The sequence below is a fragment of the Pichia kudriavzevii genome, chromosome 2 (assembly GCF_003054445.1).
Source record: "Pichia kudriavzevii chromosome 2, complete sequence".
Classification (NCBI taxonomy): domain Eukaryota; kingdom Fungi; phylum Ascomycota; class Pichiomycetes; order Pichiales; family Pichiaceae; genus Pichia; species Pichia kudriavzevii.
Window position 1 is genome coordinate 166,692 of NC_042507.1, and position 21,928 is coordinate 188,619.

General features: G+C 38.0%; 10 protein-coding genes across 10 annotated transcripts; 5 read left to right on the plus strand and 5 right to left on the minus strand.

The window, feature by feature from the left end:
• Positions 1–334: 334 nt before the first annotated feature.
• On the minus strand, positions 335–1,540 carry C5L36_0B00890 (uncharacterized protein; the record flags this gene model as incomplete). Its single annotated transcript, XM_029464440.1, has 1 exon — positions 335–1,540. One exon carries the CDS (start codon positions 1,538–1,540, stop codon positions 335–337), a length of 1,206 nt encoding a protein of 401 aa, XP_029320299.1.
• Positions 1,541–1,886: 346 nt separating this feature from the next.
• C5L36_0B00900 (uncharacterized protein) lies at positions 1,887–3,524 on the plus strand (the record flags this gene model as incomplete). The annotated part of the gene is made up of 1 exon (XM_029464441.1): positions 1,887–3,524. One exon carries the CDS (start codon positions 1,887–1,889, stop codon positions 3,522–3,524), a length of 1,638 nt encoding a protein of 545 aa, XP_029320300.1.
• A 164-nt stretch (positions 3,525–3,688) lies between these two features.
• Positions 3,689–7,171, minus strand: C5L36_0B00910 (uncharacterized protein; the record flags this gene model as incomplete). Its single annotated transcript, XM_029464442.1, has 1 exon — positions 3,689–7,171. The coding sequence occupies one exon, from the start codon at positions 7,169–7,171 to the stop codon at positions 3,689–3,691; it is 3,483 nt and encodes a 1,160-aa protein (XP_029320301.1).
• A 268-nt stretch (positions 7,172–7,439) lies between these two features.
• On the plus strand, positions 7,440–10,085 carry C5L36_0B00920 (uncharacterized protein; the record flags this gene model as incomplete). Its single annotated transcript, XM_029464443.1, has 1 exon — positions 7,440–10,085. The coding sequence occupies one exon, from the start codon at positions 7,440–7,442 to the stop codon at positions 10,083–10,085; it is 2,646 nt and encodes an 881-aa protein (XP_029320302.1).
• A 289-nt stretch (positions 10,086–10,374) lies between these two features.
• C5L36_0B00930 (uncharacterized protein) lies at positions 10,375–11,175 on the plus strand (the record flags this gene model as incomplete). Its single annotated transcript, XM_029464444.1, has 2 exons — positions 10,375–10,436; positions 10,593–11,175. The coding sequence occupies 2 exons, from the start codon at positions 10,375–10,377 to the stop codon at positions 11,173–11,175; spliced, it is 645 nt and encodes a 214-aa protein (XP_029320303.1).
• A 248-nt stretch (positions 11,176–11,423) lies between these two features.
• C5L36_0B00940 (uncharacterized protein) lies at positions 11,424–12,572 on the plus strand (the record flags this gene model as incomplete). Its single annotated transcript, XM_029464445.1, has 1 exon — positions 11,424–12,572. One exon carries the CDS (start codon positions 11,424–11,426, stop codon positions 12,570–12,572), a length of 1,149 nt encoding a protein of 382 aa, XP_029320304.1.
• Positions 12,573–12,806: 234 nt separating this feature from the next.
• Positions 12,807–14,636, minus strand: C5L36_0B00950 (uncharacterized protein; the record flags this gene model as incomplete). The annotated part of the gene is made up of 1 exon (XM_029464446.1): positions 12,807–14,636. The coding sequence occupies one exon, from the start codon at positions 14,634–14,636 to the stop codon at positions 12,807–12,809; it is 1,830 nt and encodes a 609-aa protein (XP_029320305.1).
• Positions 14,637–15,735: 1,099 nt separating this feature from the next.
• On the plus strand, positions 15,736–18,336 carry C5L36_0B00960 (uncharacterized protein; the record flags this gene model as incomplete). Its single annotated transcript, XM_029464447.1, has 1 exon — positions 15,736–18,336. One exon carries the CDS (start codon positions 15,736–15,738, stop codon positions 18,334–18,336), a length of 2,601 nt encoding a protein of 866 aa, XP_029320306.1.
• A 73-nt stretch (positions 18,337–18,409) lies between these two features.
• Positions 18,410–19,510, minus strand: C5L36_0B00970 (uncharacterized protein; the record flags this gene model as incomplete). The annotated part of the gene is made up of 1 exon (XM_029464448.1): positions 18,410–19,510. One exon carries the CDS (start codon positions 19,508–19,510, stop codon positions 18,410–18,412), a length of 1,101 nt encoding a protein of 366 aa, XP_029320307.1.
• Positions 19,511–20,111: 601 nt separating this feature from the next.
• C5L36_0B00980 (uncharacterized protein) lies at positions 20,112–21,215 on the minus strand (the record flags this gene model as incomplete). Its single annotated transcript, XM_029464449.1, has 1 exon — positions 20,112–21,215. One exon carries the CDS (start codon positions 21,213–21,215, stop codon positions 20,112–20,114), a length of 1,104 nt encoding a protein of 367 aa, XP_029320308.1.
• Between the last annotated feature and the right edge of the window lie 713 nt (positions 21,216–21,928).

A 21,928-nucleotide genomic window follows, 5' to 3' on the forward strand; every position in this document is an offset into this window, starting at 1 on the left:
CTCTTAGTGGAAAACTGATGTTTGATATTCTTAGTCATCTTGTATGTGATATTATCTAAACAGGTTCATGAAATGCTCTTCCATTTTCTTGTTGGATGAGCAACGTTGAATTAGAAACTCGTAAGGTTCCAACGCCCCTCTTTCTCTAATCTCTACTAATGCGTTTTTGCCTTATAATCCAGGGTCATCCGTATGTTCTCATTTCTCACTAATGAATAGCTAGAGACCACTCTGGGTCTACTAAATACAAGTATTTCTGTCTTACAGAAGTTCTGTAAAGAATCTTACAATTTTGATTTTATTGGTTGATTACTTTCTATATATAGTCGTAACTTTAGTTTCTTTTAGATAAGGCATCTTGTTTTTTCCATTTTTTTATCCACTCCGCAGAATCCACTTTAGGAACAAAATAAATTCTCAAGATGTTATCAAAAAGTGGAACCCTTGGTGTTTGAGACATGAGCACACTATTGATTGGACTTTTCTTGGGGATTCTAACTAGACCACCGTCCTCCGTTTCCATGTAAGCTTCCAGTTTCTTTGGTCTAAAGTTGTCGTGCTTTCCATCCGCAAAATATTCATCGGGTCTATTCATAACAAGTTCCATCAATTCCATTGGCGTTGTTAGCTCACTGACTTCACTGATCACGTCAAATTCATTAACTGTTGGATATATCACAATAGTTGGAATGATTAATTGTGTTTCTATGTCATGAGGGTCTTCTAAATGAATTTTGGCATCTCCGATAGTCTCGGTTCCGTAAGAAGATTTAATGGAAGTTATACCTCTAGCTCTGATTGCCGCTTCTAAATCTTGAGCAACTTTAATTTGTTCTTCTTCCTTTTTCCTTCTTTTTTCTTTGAGCTCCTCAGTATACTTTATTTTATCTTGGACTTTCTTCATGAGAGAATTAACCGCCGGATTTTTGTCATCAATAGAATGTGCAAAGTTAAGCACTTCCATAGCTTCGTGGTAGTGCTCTATTGCAAAATATGCCCTTGCCGCTCTGTAACATGCCTTAACATTTTTGGGTTGTCTAAGTAGGCATTCTTTACAATCGTTGATGCATCTTCTATAGTTTTTCAACTCTAAATTACAAGCTGCTCTATTCAAGTATAATGCCGCATCAATGCTTTTAACACCACAATTCACACTCAAGCCCTTGGTATAAAATTCAATGGCATCTTTCCACGCTTTTCCCTTGTACGAGCTGTTACCTTGTTTTTTGAAATTTTCGGCAACTTCATCAGGCTCTCCTTCGTAGGCCAAGGCCTTCAAAGCTTCAATTTCAGATCTCTCTTCTCCATCATTGTCATCAAGAGTGTTCATAAAAAATGGTAGCTTGTTCAACTCGGCCATGATCTCATCAGTTGACTTTGATGAAGCTTCAGCTAGCTGAGGTGGTAATTCTGGTTCGCCGTTATTAATCTTGTTGGCTTTTGCAGATTTCTGACTTTCTTCTTCTGCTTGTTTCTTCTCCCATTCCCCTACAATATAATCTACTGTGGCATCGTTATCAATTTCCGAAATTTCAACCATACTAAGTGCAATATCTATTGCCGTTACTTACTTCAACAGTTTGACAACTCAAGTTTGTTCTTCCAAGAAAAAAATTATTCATAAAAAAAAAGGCGATGTGAGCGTGGAGGCTCAGTGTTTTAAATGCTTTTCCTTTTTTTCCGTTCTCAATTTTCCCGTCATACGGCAAAAAAAGGATTTAGACGGGTCTAAATGAAAAATATATATATTTTTCTCCCCCCCCCTTCTCTCCAACGATGAACCTAGGATTTTTGAGAATATTAAACTTCCAAATTACAGTACTAGTATCTTCAGCACCTCAATAAAATTAAGTACAGTACTATAACTTTACTTGTATTATTTTGGAATGCTTGCCTGCGTGAGCGGTATAAAAAATGTTGCTCTGAAAGGTAGAAGTATGGTACCTCTAGAGAAGAGGAACATATTTTTCATTTATTTCTTTATCTTACTAGGAACAACCTTAGATAATCTGAACAATGGTACGATGTTGACACTTGCAGGTGATATACAGGAACGGTTTAACACTGATTCTTCCACAACATCTTGGGTTTTATCTGGGTATGCTCTTACCTTAGGGTCGTTCATTATGGTCACTGGTAAAATAGCAGACGTCATCGGTCCACATAACATCTTTTTGTGCGGGTTGACGACTATTTGGGTCTGTTCTCTTGTCTGCGCCGTTTTACCACAAGTAACAATTATTCCGTTGATTGTATTTAGAGCTATCCAAGGTATTGGTGCTTCATCACTGATCCCAGCTTCTTTATCTCTAACCGCCAACTATTTTAGTGGTAAAAGAGCAAAATTTCTTCCCACGGCAATTGGCTTCCTTTTGATTGCTCTTACTTCTAGTTTTGGGGTGGGAATTATTATTGGAGGTGCATTCTCTCTTACATCCATTGGTTACAGAAGTTTTTTCTATTTTTCATTTGCTGTTGGTTTATTATGCAATATCATTCTCTACTTTATGATCATTCCAATTGAGCAAACAGAAGGACATAAACAGTTGGATTTGAAAAATGTAGACTATGTTGCTGCTTTGCTTGTGATTATTGGAACCCTTTTAATGATTCTCGGCTTAACCGAAGGAGGTGAAGGTTGGGTGTCTGCAAAGGCTATTGCACCTCTAATAATTGGTTTTCTTGTGGTTTTGGCTGCTCTATTTTTTGAAGGCATATATTTGAAAAGGTTTCGAAAGAAGCATACTTTGCAAGACAGAAATACAGACTGGAGGCTAAGTGTGGAATTTCTCTTTCCTCCAGAAATCCTTCATATTCCGAATATAATGGTCTTTTTAACTGTTACCGGCCTTCAATACGCTACAGAGATCATGTTTATTGCATCCGGAGTACAGTATTTCATGTTTGTCGAACACAACTCTCCCATTCTTGCATCGGTAAAAATTTTCCCAGTATGTGCTGGTATCATTTTTGGTGCTCTAACATATAGACCTTGGATGTACGAGAAACTTAATGGGAATAAACTATTTGTCATTTCTGCTATTTTATCTCTGGTAGGCGTTATTTGGTTTTCTAGATTGGATTATACTGTAGCAAACTCATATTGGAGATACTGCATTTTTTCAGCGTTTATTTATGGTTATGGAATCAATATCTTTTTCAATATCTATATGAACGTTGTAATCGAATCTACACCACTTCACCTTCAAGGCGTGGTCAATGGTATTTTACAAACTACATCCCAAGTTTTGCTGAGTATTGGTAACGCTCTAGTCCCATCCATAACTGGTAATGTTAGTTATGCTACCACTGAAGAAATGAAACAGTATTTACAAGACAAATATAGGGTGATTTTTTACATCATGATGGGTTTTCAAGGTGTTGTTTTATTGTTGATGATCTTTTGTATCCAAAACAACCCGTCAAAAAGGGAATCAGAGGAAGACTTACAGTCCGTTGACTGTTTGAACATTGAGAAAGATGAGGAGGTTTTTGAAAAAGTGGAGTCCAAAGGAATTAACTAAAAGTGTTTCGAACTGGTAACGGACAGATCGGAACCATTAAAAAAACAAAATCGGATTGCTTATATAGAGGCTTATAATCAGATACAACCCACTATTTCTATATGTAGTTTATGTGTATAATATAAATCTATGAACGGTGTTTTATAAGATATTAGAAAGGTAAATCAGGAATTTTCATTCCATTTATAAAACTTCTTGTATTCTTCATAAATATTCCTGAAAACTTGGCGGCTTTGATGATCCAAGGATCTGTTGATATAGTTAAGCTCATTCAAGGTTAATAAGTCAATCATCATAAAAATAGCATTTTCTAATTCATGTTTAATTGATGGATCGACTTGGTATTTCAAGTAGAATGTAATATAATTGAAAATTACCACGGGAATAAATTTTCGCATAGCTGACTTGATTTGTGATAGAGCATTGTTGATCTCAATATCTTTTGATGAATTGTCCGTTTGTTTTACGTATAAGTTATTCGCATTCGGTTCACAAAGATTACTAACAAGCCTTTCAAATGCCAGCGACCCTTCTCCTCGAATGTAGTGTGCACGAGCAAGCAATGTCTTGAGCAACGAGGTTAGAACAGAATTAATCATGTGATGCCTATTTGATATCCTCTTTCTCTGATACAGAATTACAGACGAAGTTACTTGACACAATTCCACGTAACAATTCTTGACTAAGTGCTCATCTTCTCGATTCAACAACATGCTAGAAATATGTGAAATGAATGCTAAATTTAGTTCAGTTGCATATTGTGTAAATATCCAAGTTTTCGTTGATAGAGTGGTTTTCAAACAATTCAATAATGCTACGATATCCTTTGTTAAATAGTCATTTTTCAGAACCTCATGGTAAATTTGTGAAATAGAAGATACAAAAACTCTGTGAATGGTTTTCACTTTTTCAGCAACTGTTGGCTTTTGTACATTTTTGATCATCAAAGTGAATAACCTAATATAGCTCTCAATATCTTCAGGATTCGATTCTTCAAATGATTTATGGATATTGATCCACGTTTCTAGAAAATCCTCCTCTCGAGAGGCCAGCTTCGATAGATATAGATCTATAGTGTCGTCCAATTCCCTTGTATTGAGAACCAGGAACAAAGCTATAACATATGAAGGTTTATAAATATCATCAAGTGAACAGATATATCTGAATATGGTCAGTTTCATCTCCCTATGGCATGTGTACTTCTCACCTAATTGTGAAACAATGACTTTCAAGCTGTCTATCTTGACTTCCACTTTGCTGCAGAAATTGATTTCAGTCAAAAAAGTCAGTATCCACTCAATATTTTCCGCTGATAAATTATCAGTGTCTGACAGTAAGTGGGTAATCTCTTTCACTGCGGTCTCAATCAGTTTTTCTTTTAAAGTATTCATCTTAGGATCATTGAAGGTACAATCTTTCACAAATAACAGAAAGAGCTCTAAGTAATCTGTTGAATCCAGTAATGTTCTAGGAGATATTTTGTTGATAACTTCGGCGATAGAGTTAGTGAATTGGTGGATATATTTTGCTGACTCTGTTGGCTGTTGCAAATGTATGTTCATGATTTTTACAATAATACTACTAAATTGACACCCTTTTCTCGCTAGTTTCAATAGTGAATCAAATTCAGTTTCAAGTTTCGATTTATATGTTGGCATTTTAAGGATGTTTTCAATAATGAGCATAGAAGAATGGTCATCGAGCCTCTCTACCATCAGATCCAAAACCTGCTGCCTTTGCGTTTTAGTAAAAGCATAAACAGAGATAAATTGCAAATAGTTGGTCATTTTATTGTGTTTGATACACTCCTCAATTAAACAGGACATGATTTTAGGCCGTGTTTGAATTAATGGATTGCTGAATACTTTTCTGACGACTTCTTGGTTGCTTTCTTTTAAGAAAACTTCCACAAATTTTTTGATTTTATTTACCTCTAAAAGCTCTTCCAGAATCATAAAAAAACGAGAGAAAAGCACAGACTTAAATCTGCTATCAGATTTCTTTCGATAAAATGAATCTAAATTCTTCGTGAATTTATCATTAGCTAAATCTGTATTCTGCTCAAATATCCTTAACATAGTAAAAAAATAATAACTATCATTTTCGTGTTTTTGATTAACCAAATATTTTGCATCATCAGCTAACTCTTCAACGTCAAATAAACTAAAAATGTAAAATCTCAATTTCCAGCAATACTGACCTTTCAGAGCTACCAAAGAAACCAATAGAGCTTTCAAGTGCAACAAATTGTGAAGAAGAGTTTTACTAACTGCATTTTGAATTGAACCTGAAACCGCCTTTAATAAACCTTTGCAAATGGATAGCAGAAATATTGGATTTTGGTTAGGTGATCCAATATATTCGTTAACCTCAGTTTCAACTAGTGCTGATAACTGGGTATTCGAAAGTGTCACATATTTCAATGATACATAATCAATGAAACTGTCAGATTCAAATATGGACCCTGGATATTTTGAGATCAAATCTGACCAAATTTTGACAAATAAATCAAGGTCTCTATTTTTTGCGTAAGAATCAAACAATTCCTTCAGTAATGGCATAGAGAATTCACTGTTTTCTTGACATAATTCGCAAATCTTATCAGTGTACTTTAGACAAATATCAGCGTTTCTTCTAATCGAGTAAATAATTAGTTTATGAGAGTCTCCATCCTTTCTCCCAAGTGCTTCTTCAACTAAATTTGAAAGGAAAGTAGAAGAAAGGGATTTGTTCATTTCAGCTATTTCTTTTATCAACACTGCAGAATATTGTGGGAAAGCAGAAACAAGAATCTGAGCAACTTCTTCAAGTTTTCCAATGGAAATTTTTGGGATTATTAACCGCAATAAATCGAGAATTTCAGACTCTCCCAAAGAGGATGCGTTTTCGGCTTTAGAGAAGCAACCAATAAGTGACACTACATTATCTGGGTCTGTTTCAGAGAATAATAATTGAACTATTATTGAGGAGAGACTATCCTTTATTTTTGGAGTAGCGTGTTTTTCCATGGCCATCAGAAGATTGGGCAAACAAAGCTTTGCAAACTCGGCTCTGTGCTTATTATCGTATTTTAGATTTCCTTTGTTGTTTTGCTGGAAAAAGACAATCACAAGTGAAAGCAACCTTTGGTGTGTTTCTGTCGTGTACTGGGGTTCTTTAACTGCAAACTCTAACAGATGGTTGATAATCATTACGTTTTGATCATCAGATAGATGGATTCTTGTGCTATTTATTATAGAATCAACCGTTTTCAAAAGTTCGTCAACCAACTCAGTGTTTTTGTATAAACCGGCTGCACTTAGTTCTGCGAATATTTTAGTGAAAACTTCTCCGAATTTCAGCCTAGAAAGCACTTTTGAACGCACACTAATTAGCCTACTATCAGCTTTACATTTGTTCCAAATAAAATTGAAAAGTTTCCACGTTTTTTCTGATTGCTTAAACTTTTGGGTCAGCTTACTCGATTGTGATATTCTATCAATCAATAGTTCTAGGATGAATTTCTCTTTGTATGGCAAGCAGTTTTGGTCATTGTCATTATACAGTATATCAATCACAAAGTTGTAAATTTCATCCACTGAAGTGTCTTTGTTTCTCAAAAATTTAGTCACAGACTCTGTGTTGTCAAGCTTACTCGGCAAATCCATTGTAGCCACGGATAAATAAAGGATCAATCCGATATTTTGGATAAGTTGATTTTTCCACTTGACGTTGGAGGAAAAAAAAATTCGTTTGGAAAACTATCGTAAAAAAAAGTGTATGGTTGTTCAAATTTTCTCGAATTTCTGAACTGTGAGAAACTTCAACATCAAAATAATTTAAGCAGTGTTTACTGTTGTGTTGGGTGCTTCCTGTTAGGCTACTTATTTGTTCCACAGAGTGAACCGGCGATAAATCTGATTAATAAGTTAGATAATGGAAAGTAAGACAAATACTTCCAGTTTTGGGAAGACTTTTGGAAACGAATCCGCAAATTCAGTATCTGAATTCAACTTTAGCAACACCAATGACCCTAAGCTACAGAATGCCAATCCAAATAGGTTCAACAACAAAGCCGATAGTTCTACCGAGCATAAAACTACGTCATTTTTATTTGGAGGTTCAGCTAAACCGGCTTTCAGTTTTGGAGCCAATGTATCAGATAATAAGAGCAATGGAAGTGGCGAGGCCAAAGGAGAAAGTGCATCTTTTAATTTTGGAAATACTGCCCCTGCTATATCTGACTCTAAAGTCCACCATCTGAACGGGAATAAACTAAAAGAAAACAAGAATAAGAAAACTGGGAATGCAGAGAAACCCACAAAAACAAGTAGAGAAGGAGAATTGCCTAGAGGTGATCAGAAATCGCCAGAGGGTAATCAACTTTTAGAGAGTTATGTGGTTCCACCAATGAATGATTTAACGAATCATAACCAGATGGAAATAAGCGATGAGGAAGCATTTTATGATGTGGATATAGACGAAAACACGAATTTGCCTATAAGGAGAATTAACTATAGTGAATCCAAATCCCCACTATTATCCAATGAGCATTTAAAATTTGCTATTTCAAGTAGAGATGATAAAGGAGTAGTTTATGTAGCGCCTTCTAATAAGGATATTGAAGATAAAGAGAAAACTAAACTTTTTCCATTCGATCTGTTACCACAATTAGATAAATCATTTGAATATAGGGATTTTTTGAACAGTACGTACAAGGACTTTGAACAATTGCTAAAGGATAAAAAGTACGAACATTTCTTAAGTGAAGAAGAGGAAGACTTTGTAGGTGTCCCATCTGTGTTGAAGAAGCAAATGGAGGATCGTCAAATGGTTTTGAAAGAAATTATGTCCTCATTATTAATGAACATGCAATTATTAATTAAAAATAAAATAAAAAAAGATTTTGTTAATTTGGAAGACCAATGGGTATTGAATTATGAAGAGATTATCAATGTATTATACCTCTTGAATGCCTTACATTTTGGAAATAAGGATGAAACAACCGTGTTGTTCCAACAGTGGATTGAGAGAATCGATATACAACCAACTGAAGAATTAGTCGAAACAGTATTCAAAGAATCTGACAAGCCATATGAAAACCCTTTGTTCTGGTCTAATTATGTCAAGAAATTACTGATGAGAGGTTCTTTCTCGAACCTGGTTGATGATTTCAAAGTTTCCATGTATGAGGAGCTAAAAGACAGCGATACTGAGTTATTTGAGATTATTGATGAGTTTGTCAACTTGATTTCCCTCTATGATCCTATCAAGTTTTCATATGATATGAAAGCATTTTTACACTGGAAACAGTTAGCTGTTGCACTTAGAGAAAACTCTGTCAATGTAGAAACGAACCACGCGATTATACAAGCCGAGTTATTAGAACTTCTGAGTATTATCAGTGGGTCTTCGAAGACAATAAATGAATGTTCAGCAAGTTGGTACGAATGTTTTATTGGCCACTTTTTATATCAAATGCCAAGTAAACAGCTTATACCCAAATATATTGACAATGCTTTGGATGTTGAAACTTATCCTAAGCCAATACCAGGGGTTGAAGCATGGGATTCCATATGTGTTGATCTATTGAAAAATAAATTCTTATCGGTTATTGCATCTATCGAGGCTTTAGACAAATCAATAGGCACTTTTGTTGCTATTCTAATTGAAGCTGCTGGTTTATTAAGTACGTATTCTGAAGAGATTGGCAAAGACGATGCCATCAGTAAGAAACAGACAAATAATAGCATTAGTGCAAGTATTGATAGGATGGTAGAGGATCTTGCGTTAACATATTTAAGCAATCAAGAGTTGTTTCCTATTGGTGTTGGGATTCTTATCAATACTGGAAACAGCAAAAGCAGGGAAATTCTGTCCGAAGTACTACCGACCTATGAGATCAAGGATTCTGATGATTTTGAATGGGTGTTATCGGTTTGCTCGCAGTTAAAGTTGAGTAAGACCATGGCTACAATTCAACAAATCCAAGGTGAGAAGTTCTTTGAGAAGCATCTGATTCCGAATGCTCTATCATGTTTTGCAGCCTCACATACTTCAGAAAAGGTTGTATCTACCGTATGGCGGTTATTTGAAGATACCCTGATAAGAGGTGAGCTAGATGAGGAGCTTGCTGTTCAATTATTTGAAAGTGATTTTGCCAAGAACAACGGATTATTAAGGCAATGTCTGTCACCATTATATGTACTAAATGAAATAATGAAGCCTGGGGGCTTGCATAACAGAACATGGACCAGCAGGTTACTAAGCTTATTTGATTTTAGGTATCTACCTTCTTTCTACAAGGCTGGATTGGTTGTACTTTTGTTTGAGAATTTGAACCAGAATGTCTTTACATTGGAAAACCTAGCTTTGATTATCGAACAATTCAACCGATTTGAGAGTCATATTAATGCCGATTCCGAAGCTAAACTAAAATGCGAGGCACTTTACAAGCTTATGGTTGAAAACAGAAGTACACGTGCTTATCCTCTGACATTTGCTCAACTGCTCCACACGGTTCGCCGAGGCATTGCCATGGATGTTTCTTTTACGTTTTTGGATGACACTCAATATCAGTAAAAAAAATGTATAAATTTGGGCTTCTATAGATGCTGTAACTAGAGCAATTAATTAACCAATCCATATATTCTAGCATCAGATGAATTGTAGATAGATATCGGAAATACACGGCGGTTTTCCTTACCCAGAACGGATTTGTCGTCGGTTTTCCAGATTTCCGTATTTTTCACTCTCGCCACATTGGATTTTTGCCTCGTCCATAAAGCTAGATCAGGGCCTCTCTTTGTTCTTATCTTGAAATGAACACTTGCTTTCTTTAGTTTGTCTCTTCTGAACAAGAGTAAGAACCATGTCTGGACACGACAACGTTATCCTTTTAGAACAGACAAACCAACTAAAATGCTTGTACACGTATGTCTACTAGAGGGGATGGGAGCTAGAGATTGTTTTCTCTTACTTCATTTTAATGATTGATTTCCTTTTTTTTTTTTCTAACGGTACTTTCACCAATTACATTATACTAACCATGAATCGACCGTGTGTGTGAGTTTTCTTCCTTTTCCATAGAATTGTACGTGACAAAAATACAAAACGTGGGGACTTTGTGTTTTATTCTGACAGAATTATTAGGCTACTAGTTGAAGAGGGATTGAATCAGTTGCCAGTTAAGCCAGTGACGATTGAAACTCCAACGGGTTCCACATATGAAGGTTCTCAATTCATGGGTAAGATATGTGGTGTCTCGATCATTAGAGCTGGTGAGTCGATGGAGGCGGGTCTTAGAGATTGTTGCAGATCTGTTCGTTTAGGAAAGATTTTGATTCAAAGAGACGAGGAAACGGCAACTCCAAAGTTATTCTATGTGAAGTTACCTGAAGATATTAGTGAAAGATATGTTTTATTGTTAGATCCATTATTAGCTACCGGTGGTTCTGCAGCAATGGCTGTTGATGTTTTAATTGAAAAAGGTGTTAAGCCAGACAAAATTTTGTTTTTGAATGTGTTGGCTAGTCCAGAAGGTATCCAAGTTTTCAAGGAAAAGTATCCAGCTGTTAAGATTATTACTGGTCACATCGACGAAGGTCTCGATGAAAAGAAGTACGTTGTTCCTGGTGTTGGTGACTTTGGTGACAGATACTACTGTATATAAGCAATTGATTGCTTTTATAGAGTTTTAGATAGGCATTTGAGTTCACTATGTACAGATTTCACGTAATCGGCATCACCATATTGTGAAAAAATGCGCTCTCTATTTTTTTTTTTACCCTTCAGCGATTAAGGGAAGCTTGCAGGTAATTTTCCACACTGTTGACCCCAATCTATCATGTGTTTACATTTGTAATTTAGTTAGCATGGTTTTATTCCGTTACTAGTCAGTAGTCAATTTAACGACGAAACATGGGGGAGTCATATACGCAACCGATTGTACTAGATAATGGATCGGGAACTATACGATGTGGATTTGCTGGGGATGATACACCACGTGTGAATTATTCTAATGTTCTTGGGCGACCGAAGTACAAAAAGGTTCAATGTTTACCGAGTGATATATCTGAAGATGACACATTTGTTGGCAGCCAAGCACAACTTAAACGCGGATTCTTAAAGTTAAGCTATCCAATAGAGCATGGAACTATTGAAGATTGGAGAACGATGGAACTGATATGGGATCAAGTTTTCAACCATGACTTGTCTAATGCTGGGTCCAAAACTGAAATTTCTTTAAATGACCATTCCCTCTTGATTACCGAACATCCTTTTACCCAACGTAAACAAAGGGAGAAGATGTGTGAGATCTTGTTTGAGACTTTTGGGTTTAGTTCACTCAATATTGGGATGCCAAGCATACTTTCTTTATACGCTACTGGTAGGACGACAGGTGTTTCATTAGACGTCGGGGATGGTGTCTGTTGTATTTCCCCTATATATGATGGATTCGCACTACCGGGAAGCATTAAGAGAATGGATTTAGCTGGTCGAGATATGACGAGACACTTGCAGCTAGAGATAATGAAGAATGGGTATACTATGAACTCATCATCGGAATTTGAAATAGTTAGAAATATGAAGGAGAGAATGTGTAGGGTGAGCTCAAGCAAGCTAGACATTAGAGAGCTGTTAGACAATGAGAATGAGAGTTTCAAGTTACCCGATGGAAAGTTTTTAGACATACCTTCTTCTTCCCTTAGCAGGCCCTGTGAATTGATGTTTCAGCCAGAACTGTTTGGCATCGAGGGAATGGGTGTCCACGAATTACTGTACAATTCCATTATGAGAACTGACGTTGATTTGAGAGGGGAATTTTTTGAAACCATTGTGCTTAGCGGAGGATCAACTATGTTCAAAGGTTTTGGGTCCAGGATGATCAAAGAGTTGAGAGGTTTAGACAATGAAATTAAGATAAAATTGTTTGCATCTCCTGAACGTCGAAATAATTGCTTTATTGGCGCCTCAATCTTGTCCAATTTGAGTACTTTCAATAGAATGGTTGTTTCTAGAAAGCAATTTCAAGAAGATCCAGATTGTGTATTTGATAAATATTACTAAATAATAGCTATACCCTGTTATTTGAAGAGACGCTCGTCAATAGTATTAAAGTGCGAATGGTATATTATTGTCCGTACAAAAGATGATATAAAAAAATAGGTAGAAAAGAAGAACAAAAAAGACTAAAAAGTACATTGCTTAATAAAGATAGAAAATGCTAGAGTCAATGAATGAAAAAACGAAACAAAGAAAGAGAAAGAAAAAGCATACTGCAACATGGCTCGAGTGTAAATACTATTCATCATCGTTACTGATATGGCATATATCAATTCCAAATATTTCATTAGTTGAGAAACTCAAGCTCTTTCCCACAATAGGGGAGCCAAAAACATTTGTTGTTATCGATGGTATATTCTGCATATGTGAAGTATTCGATAGTAGAGGCTTATTTACCGGTGAGGTATAGAAATCATCCAAATACGAGGGAGACGCCCAATACTTCCTGCTTGAGTTGGAGAAACTATTGTCGGGCGTATTTAATTGGTGAAATGGTGTGCTCCTTATTCTGCTTGTATTTGCATTTTTAGAGTTTGAAGGAGGTATATGCTGTAGGGATTTTAGTTGGGAAGCGATAGAGGGCAATGGACAGTTCTGATTCAACTTTGGAGTGACTGGCTCAAGGATTGGACCAATTGGCCCATTTTCAATTGGCTTAATGGGAGAAAATTCGAAATTAGCCCTTGAGCTAAAGGAAGTTGCAAATTCGACTGAGGTGTTTGCAATACTAATTGGGCCTGGTGAGATATCAGAGAATAAATGGGTTGGGGTTGCAGAGATGTTCACTTCCGGTATGGAACTTAAGCCATCACTAGCGTTGCGATTGTGGATATATCGGGCGTTTAATGCATATGATTCATGGGACATTGTGCTCTTTGATAAAGGAGTTGAAACCATATCGCTGTGAAACAAATCGATTTCGTTATCTTTATCATCATCTCTGTCAGTATCTGTTGTAAAGGATTGAGATTTTGGTGTTTGAGGATTATTTCGCTTTGAGTTTTTAAGATTTTGAGAGGTGGATAAAGATGCAGAAGACGATGACAAGGATGATGATGATGATGATGACGACGACGCTCCTCCTCCATTCCTTTTAGTTTCTTTAATGTTACAGAATATGTGTTCGAATCCAGGGACAATTTGCCAGAAATGGCCTTTCTTTTCTTTCAATTTTTCAGTTTTTTGGAAAGCTTTATTTAAAGACAAATTGTGTCTAATTGAGTTTTGCCAACCAACCTCACCCTTTTTATAGAACTTGAAATGATCAGATATCCATTGATAAATTTCAGCCAATGTCAACCTCCGATCAGGGGCTCTCAAGAGGGCCATTCCAATTAGAGAAGCATATGAGTAGGGTGGTTTGGTGTTACCAGTGAATGTTATTTCTGGCATATCTTCTGGGTTCGGGAGCACAAAATCGGACTCATGTTGTTCCGTGCATACAAGTTTGTTTGATGATTTTTTTTTCAATTGTTGTTGGGTGTGATGGTTCTCAGTGATGGATTGGCGTCTTCTCTTCCGATTGAAGTTAGGAGAGCGGAGAGGGTCTTCGAAGGTGTCCGTATTGGGACTATCATGAATGATGTTGATGTTTATGTTTGCCGGTTTGAAGATGCTGTTTGGTGCTTGTGGTTGTTGGAGTTGGGGCTGGTTCTGATATTGATATTGATGGCGATGGTGATGGTGGTGATGTTGTTGTTGTACTTCAAGTGGACGTTCGTATAGACTAGGAGACGAAAACTCCGGGGATAACAAACCGTTAGATTTACCATCTCTCTGTAATGAGTGGAGGCTGTTGGAGGTGTCATCACAGGAACGAGAGGATGTCCTCAGAGTTGAATGTGGAGGGGTTTTCAATTCTGACTTCTTAGAAGGACTGGATAAGTTTGCGGCAGGCAGCAACTCCGAGTTGACAGTGTTGGTTTGCGGCTTTAATTTTGATTGTATTCTAATATTGGATTTCTCCTTTGTCCTTGTTCCCTTGGACATTGACATTGACCGAGTTTCTCTCTTATCTGCGAGATCATTATAATCCGATAGGGGCGAGCTGGTTAAGTTACGGTCCATATTCTCTGAATCTTCTCTCTTGTTGTTATTAGGTGTTGTTGTTTCCCGTTGTTTTATAAAGTGTCGACTTGGACTATTTCGTATTTTATACTTGTACTATATCTATAATTTTCAATTGCGTTTTCCAGATATAGCGGAATGGAGAAATGAATGAAATATGTTATTACAGAGTGTCGAATTCAGAAGATGATATCAAGAAGGGTTATATGAATAAAGAAGGTATTAGGAATGCACAAGGGAGGAGAATAGGTCCGGAGTAGAATTTTGATAGAGTATGCAAAGTAACCAGAAATGATAAAGTAGAGATAGTGAGAATATAACACTCGAAGCAAAGTTGCATAACCCATAGAAGATATAGACAACTCTAGATCAGCTACTTCTATTCCGTTCCTTTGAATTAGGATTGTTTCATATGTCTCTCTGCAAACGCGTTTTGGCGTCGCGCGTTGTTTACCTTTTGAACTAGGAAAGGGCGTGTTGTTCTGTCCAGACGCTGGAATTACAAGGAAGAAGGTCGAAAACTCGAAATAAGGAAAAGGAGAAAATGGAAGGAAAAAGAAACGCGCCAAAGATCGTCTCGTGATGGCCAAGAAAGTGGGCGGCAATAAAGAAGGAGCGCGTGCCTTCCTCTTTGGGAAACGGGCCGTCCCGGCGTTTCGCGTGAATATAGTTACAGAAATAAAGGGTGTGTATGATTACGTGAGTAAATTGGAAAATTTGGAAAATGACAAATTTAGAAAATGACAAAAACACAGAGCAATGCTATGAAAAAAAAAGAAAAAAAGAAAAAAAGTAATATGTTCAACTAAAGGTGGCTCAGTTATAGAGATAATCTAATGAATCAAAAGGAAGGGGGTAATGGCCAAAAAGAAAAAAAAAAAGGGGGGGGGGGGATTTTCTTGCAAAAGGGGCTGGAAAAAAATAAAAAATAAAAGGGAAACTCGTATTGGAACAATCCTTTTGGAGGCTCATACTCTATTTTCTGGCTCTGGTATTGTGTTTAACTTTGAAGAGCGTTGTGGACTTGGTCCAATTGTCTACATCTAGTGAGGATTCATTCCGTTAGAACAGAGAGACCCTTCTACAAAGGACATAGACAATGAAGGAGTCTTATCACTCTCCTTCGAGATATTTCAAATGGACCGAGAGACTCCGTCCGGGGAAGAAGAGGGAGAAAAGTTCCCCCCCTTCAGAACCATCCAAGATATCACGGAATACAATACCCAATAATCTGGAGTCCTCCACTTCACTAGAAGAGGGCGCCTCGACTAGATGCACCTGTTGTGGAACGCTCCTTCGCTACCCCAAGGACCAGGTGAGAATCAAATGCTTGAACTGTAACACCTATTTCACCCTGAATTTAGATGTGCCCCCATTCCCTACTGTTGCGAAATCGGCAATATTTGATGACCCAATACCGTTGGCAGGGTACAACACCCTCAAATTGGCAATACAAAAGGACAGGGATCTCTTAAAACAGAGCTTGTCTTCTAATGTCTCACCCTCTGTGTCTTCTAATTCCCCGATTTCCTCGTCAAATTCCTCACATAGAGCCTCTACTCATATATTATACCCTAATGTTGAAAAACTGGTTGAAAAATCCTTTGGTTCCTTAGAGAACTTGAACTCTTGCTTCCAGCTAGATACAAATAGACAAGTACATCCACCTTCTCCAAATCTCAACATAAGAGATATTAGAAAGTTTTATACCCTACTACTCGAATTACCATCAAAGAGACCCATCTTTAAGCTTTTGACTTGTTCTTTGTACCTCCTGAAACATCCACCTCTCAATCTTGAATTCCATCAGTTGAATTGGATCCTGATTCTTCTGGAGAACCCATTATTATATGAATCAATAACATCAAATAACCGCTTATCTCCACATTTTAATGAAATCTCCTTTGAAATCACTAGACGTTTGATTGGTATATTGTCAAATGTGGATGAATCTTGCTACTTTTGTTTGATCCATTGGTGGTCTAAACTCTCACAATCAGATCGTAGGCGTAAAATAGAATATGTCAATTTATATCTAAATTTCCACATTACAAGGTTATATACCCATTGTTTGAATGAAAAATTAGGCAAGAGTAAAATCACTTTTAAAAATACTGAAAACAATTACAACTATAAAAAACCTTTTGATGCAAATGTCAAATTGCAAATTGGGTTCTACAGTGAATGTTGGCACTTGAAAACCGCATGTAGAGTGATGTCTTTTCTATTTACCGCAAATAAAAGAGCCACTCATCAATTGCCTGATTCTACTTTCTATAATACGTTGGTAGACTTTGTTAACCTTTACCAAGATTATGATATCTGGCAATTCAACAACTCCTACGATAAACATGAACAACATTATGATCATTGTCATAACCCCAATTCTAATTTTCGCCCAATGATCTCGGATATACTGCTTATGGATTACAATAAAAGTTACTTGGGCATCTCAATTCAGGACGGTGTCTATAAACGTTCACAATTCACCTTTTGTTCATACCCATTTTTAATTTCTTTAGGTTCCAAGATCTCCATATTAGAACATGAGAGTAAACGTGTCATGGGTCTAAAGGCGGAAGAGGCCTTTATTTCTTCAATAATTGAGGGGAAAAACAGTGATATTTACTTTAAATTATCAATAAGAAGAAACGATATTATTCATGACTCATTGATGCAAATTAGGTCACACCCTACAGAAGTTAGAAAGTTGTTAAAAGTGGAATTTGTTAATGAACCAGGAATTGACGCTGGTGGGTTGAAGAAAGAATGGTTTTCACTTCTCACCAAAGAGTTATTTGATCCACTAAATGGATTAATCAGCTATTCAAATGAAAATTCGGTCGCCTACCTTACGACCCACCATAATCCAAGAAAAATAGCTTATGAAAGCTACCATCTCTTGGGGATTGTTTTAGGTATGGCAATTTATAATTCTATCATTCTGGATATTCATTTTCCGCCAGTCATTTATAAAAAATTGCTTGGCTTTGAAAGCTCTTTTGATGATTTGAAAGAGATTGAACCTTTACTATGGAAAAATTTGAAATCTTTAATCAATTTGAAAGATGCGGGAACTTTGGGATTAAGTTTTGAGGTGACAGTTGAAGATGTTACTGGCCAACTAAGAAATTATGAGTTGATAAAAGGCGGCTCAAATATCAAGGTCACCAACGACAATAGGCTTGAATATATTTTAAAATATTCAAAATTTCTTTTGGATGGTATAATAGATAAACAATTTGGACAATTTAAACGAGGCTTTGATCATGTCATGGGCACTCCTTCATTTACTTTGTTTACCCCCAACGAGATTCAGAAATTGGTGGCTGGAGATGAAACTTTTGAAAATGACAAATACGACGTGGATATATTGGAGAGCATCTGTAAATTGAAGAACTGCAAGAAATCTGACAATGTGGTGGTTTGGTTTTGGGAATACTTTAGAGACTTATCAGTGAAGAAACAGAGGAAACTAATGAGGTTTGTGGCAGGTACTGATCGAATCCCTGCTACCGGTCTCCAAAGTATGCAGCTTAAGATATCAAAATTGTATGACACTGGGAGATTCAGCAATAGGTTGCCTGTATCGCACACATGCTTCAATGAGTTGTGTCTCTGGAATTATGAATCCAAAGAAGTATTAAGGGATAAACTAGATATGGCAATATCCGAGAGTGTGGGGTTTACATTAAAATAGTAGTAAGGTGAATTGTATATTAATATTTACTGCATAACGTATTTATAGACAAGGTTCAGAAGGAAGGCGTTGCTTATTCTAAACTGGCATATTTTTTCAAATGCTCTGGAATATCCTCATACAGGTTCTTTTCAATCAAAAACTTCTTGGAGAAAATCTTACTTGCATATTTATGGGCAGAATCCGCTAGAATCGTGACAACATTGGAACCTTCTGGCAAAAGTAAAGCTGCTTCGACGGCACCAGCAACATTCAATCCAGAGGTGCCACCCAGGAATAAACCTTCCTCGTCGATCAATTTGTAGACCATGTTGAGCGACTTTTGATCTGCGATCAAGAAGGAGTCATCAGCTAGTTTGATATCTTGCGCAACGTTATTAGTAACCCTACCTTGACCAACACCTTCGGTGAAAGAGCCTCCTTCTCTTGCCAAACTTTCACCGTTTGTCTTGACGTAGGAGTATAAACAAGATCCTGGTGGCTCGGTGATGTAAGACTTGACTTTTGGATTCACTGTTTTCAAATACCTCGTTATACCAGACCAGGTGCCACCGGAACCAGAGGAACAGGTGAATGCATCAACTTTACCGTTAAGCTGGTTCCAGATTTCAGGCCCCGTGCTTTCAATATGGGCCTGCCTATTGTCTAAATTGTCGAATTGGTTAGTCCAGTATGCGTTTTCCATACTTTCTGCGTGTCTTCTGGCCTTATGATTGAAATTTTCAGGATTGTCAAATGGCACAACAGGAACAGGATGAACTTCAGCGCCCAGTAATCTTAGGGTCTCCATCTTAGCAGGCGATTGAGTGTTTGGCATATAGATGACACACTTGTACCCCTTGGCACGACAAATGTGCGCCAACCCAATACCAGTGTTACCAGCGGTACCTTCAACAATAGTTCCACCTTGCTTGATGTGTCCCCTCTCTTCAGCCTTCTCAATGAAGAACAAGGCAGCACGGTCCTTGACAGAACCACCGGGATTCATCCATTCGGCCTTACCATAGATGTTTCTACCGGTCTCCTTGGACAATTTCTCAAGCTTCACCAAGGGAGTGTTACCAACAGCTGATAGAATACCATTTTCAGTGGTTATTGCCGATTTGTTGATAGTATAGGACATTCTAGCAGCTCTTGTGGTGTGAAAGAGACGAATACCTGACAAGGGAGTCATTGTTGCCGACCTAGTTGGAGAAACTTGAAATTTGAGTCAACTTTGGATAAGCTCTGACAAGACAGAAAAGTGTGGATGCCAATTCACAATTAGTCGTTGACCTACCTGAATCCATGTTCCGATAGAGAAAAAAAAAACATCTCGGCTTAATGTCGAAACTGGCAATTCACCTTAACTTGATAACAGTCCTCGTTATAGTCAGACCCAGCACTACATTGCCTCTACAAACCGCAAGACTACGACTCAGGCGGCAGCGTGACCTTCTTCGCAGTAGTTGCATACCACGCAGTCCTGTTCTATAGGAGCAAAAGGGTCCACCCCCCAACACAGAAAAGAGAGAGAAACTGACAACGAGGAGAAAGACAAAATGTTGTTACTGTAAACTGCAACAAGTCACGTGCCGTTGCGCAATTTGCCAATATCGAGGTTTGCAAATCAACATGTTTCTCTTTGTCTTGCCCTGCTTTGCATTACACTGCATTATCGACTCTCTTCTTTGGCTATTTCTATCCTAGTTTTGGGTGCTATTAATCTGAAACATTACATACATCATTACAGAGCCGGCGCCAATTGGAGACCACTCGTGGAGTTGTCGACCGTCCTATTCCAAGCTAGCATATTTCTTTAGATGGTCTGGAATGCCATTGTATACACCTCTATCTTGTAAGAAGGATTTAGAGAAGAGCTTCTGTGCGTACTTGTGAGCGGAATCGGCAAGAATTGTAACAATCGTAGAGCCTTCAGGAACTCTTTTTGCAGCTTCAACTGCACCACAGACATTCAGTGCAGAAGTTCCTCCAACAAAGAGACCTTCTTCGTCAATCAGCCTGTAGAGCATATTAACGGAATCTTGATCTGGAATCAAAAAGGCATCCTCCACCAGGTGGATATCATGTGCAATGTTCCCCGTGACACGGCATTGGCCGGCACCTTCAATGAACGACTGGACGCCTTCGATTTCGGTGCTCTTAAACCCGGATTTGACGTAGTTATAAAGGGAAGCTCCAGGTGGTTCTGAAATGAAGGACTTAATTTGTGGATTCTGGTCCTTCAAAAACCTCGTGACACCGGCCCATGTTCCGCCAGAACCTGAGGCACATGAAAAGACATCGACTTTACCCTGAGTCTGTGCCCAGATCTCCGGTCCAGTTGTTTCAATGTGTGCCTGTCTACTCTCCAAATTGTCAAATTGGTTGGTCCAGTATGCGTTTTCCATACTCTCGGCATGTCTTCTTGCCCGTTGGTTGAAGTTCTCCGGATGGTCAAATGGTACAACAGGAACTGCATGAACTTCGGCACCTAGCAACCGAAGCGTCTCCATCTTGGATGCAGATTGCGAGTCTGGCAAATAAATGACACATTTGTACCCCTTGGCACGGCAAATGTGTGCCAACCCAATACCGGTGTTGCCGGCTGAACCTTCGGTGATTGTTCCACCAGGTTTGATTAGACCCTTCTCCTCGGCCTTTTCAATGTAAAACAAGGCAGCACGGTCCTTGACAGAACCACCGGGATTCATCCATTCGGCCTTACCGTAGATGTTTCTACCGGTCTCCTTGGACAATTTCTCAAGCTTCACCAATGGAGTATTCCCTATGGCAGATAAAAATCCATTTGCAACCGTGGCATGTTTGTTCAACTTGTAAGATGAGGTTGCCAATGGTTTTGCCGAATGAAAGAAACGAACGGTACCCTTGGATAGCATTTTGAATAGTTTAATAGTACAATTTACTGAAAAGCTCTCTGATGATCACTGCAAACTCCGGTTTACAAGGTACTGTTTCTCCTCTTCCCACCTGTAGCAGAGAAGGGTATTTATATCAATATTATTTAAGCCGGGGGGCCAGGGATGGTGCCGTTCATAAATTCAGCCTGGGGAGTACATCTGAGACGTATCGTATTACCACATTAGTAATCTGCCCCTAATGCAGATACCAACTGCGGCAAACCCCGATCACACGATGCAGAGGTCCTGCTTACACCAGTCTCTTAGGGCAATCTTACATTGACAGCTACAACAGCCGTTTGGCTCATTTAGAAAAGGGGAAACTTGTTCCCCCCTATGTATTTGACTGTTTAGACTATATGGTAGGTTTCCTTGCTCGAGCCTCATTCCGGCCCTGTCTTGACGCCAGGGGGGGGACACACTCTCAGGACAACCCATTAGATATCTCAAACATGAATTTAACGTATGATTATTATCAGGAAAACGAAAACACTTCAACAGATGAAGAAAAAACACAAAAACGAGAGAGACGAAAAACACATGGCATTCACTCCGCAATTGGCAACCACCGTGTGCACGTGACGTTGCGCAATCTCGTACAAGCTTCCAGCACGTGCCCAAGGGGGGGGGGAGAGACACCAGCATGGGGCAGGGACATTTGTCTATGAAATTGTTGGTCTGTATGTTAGTGT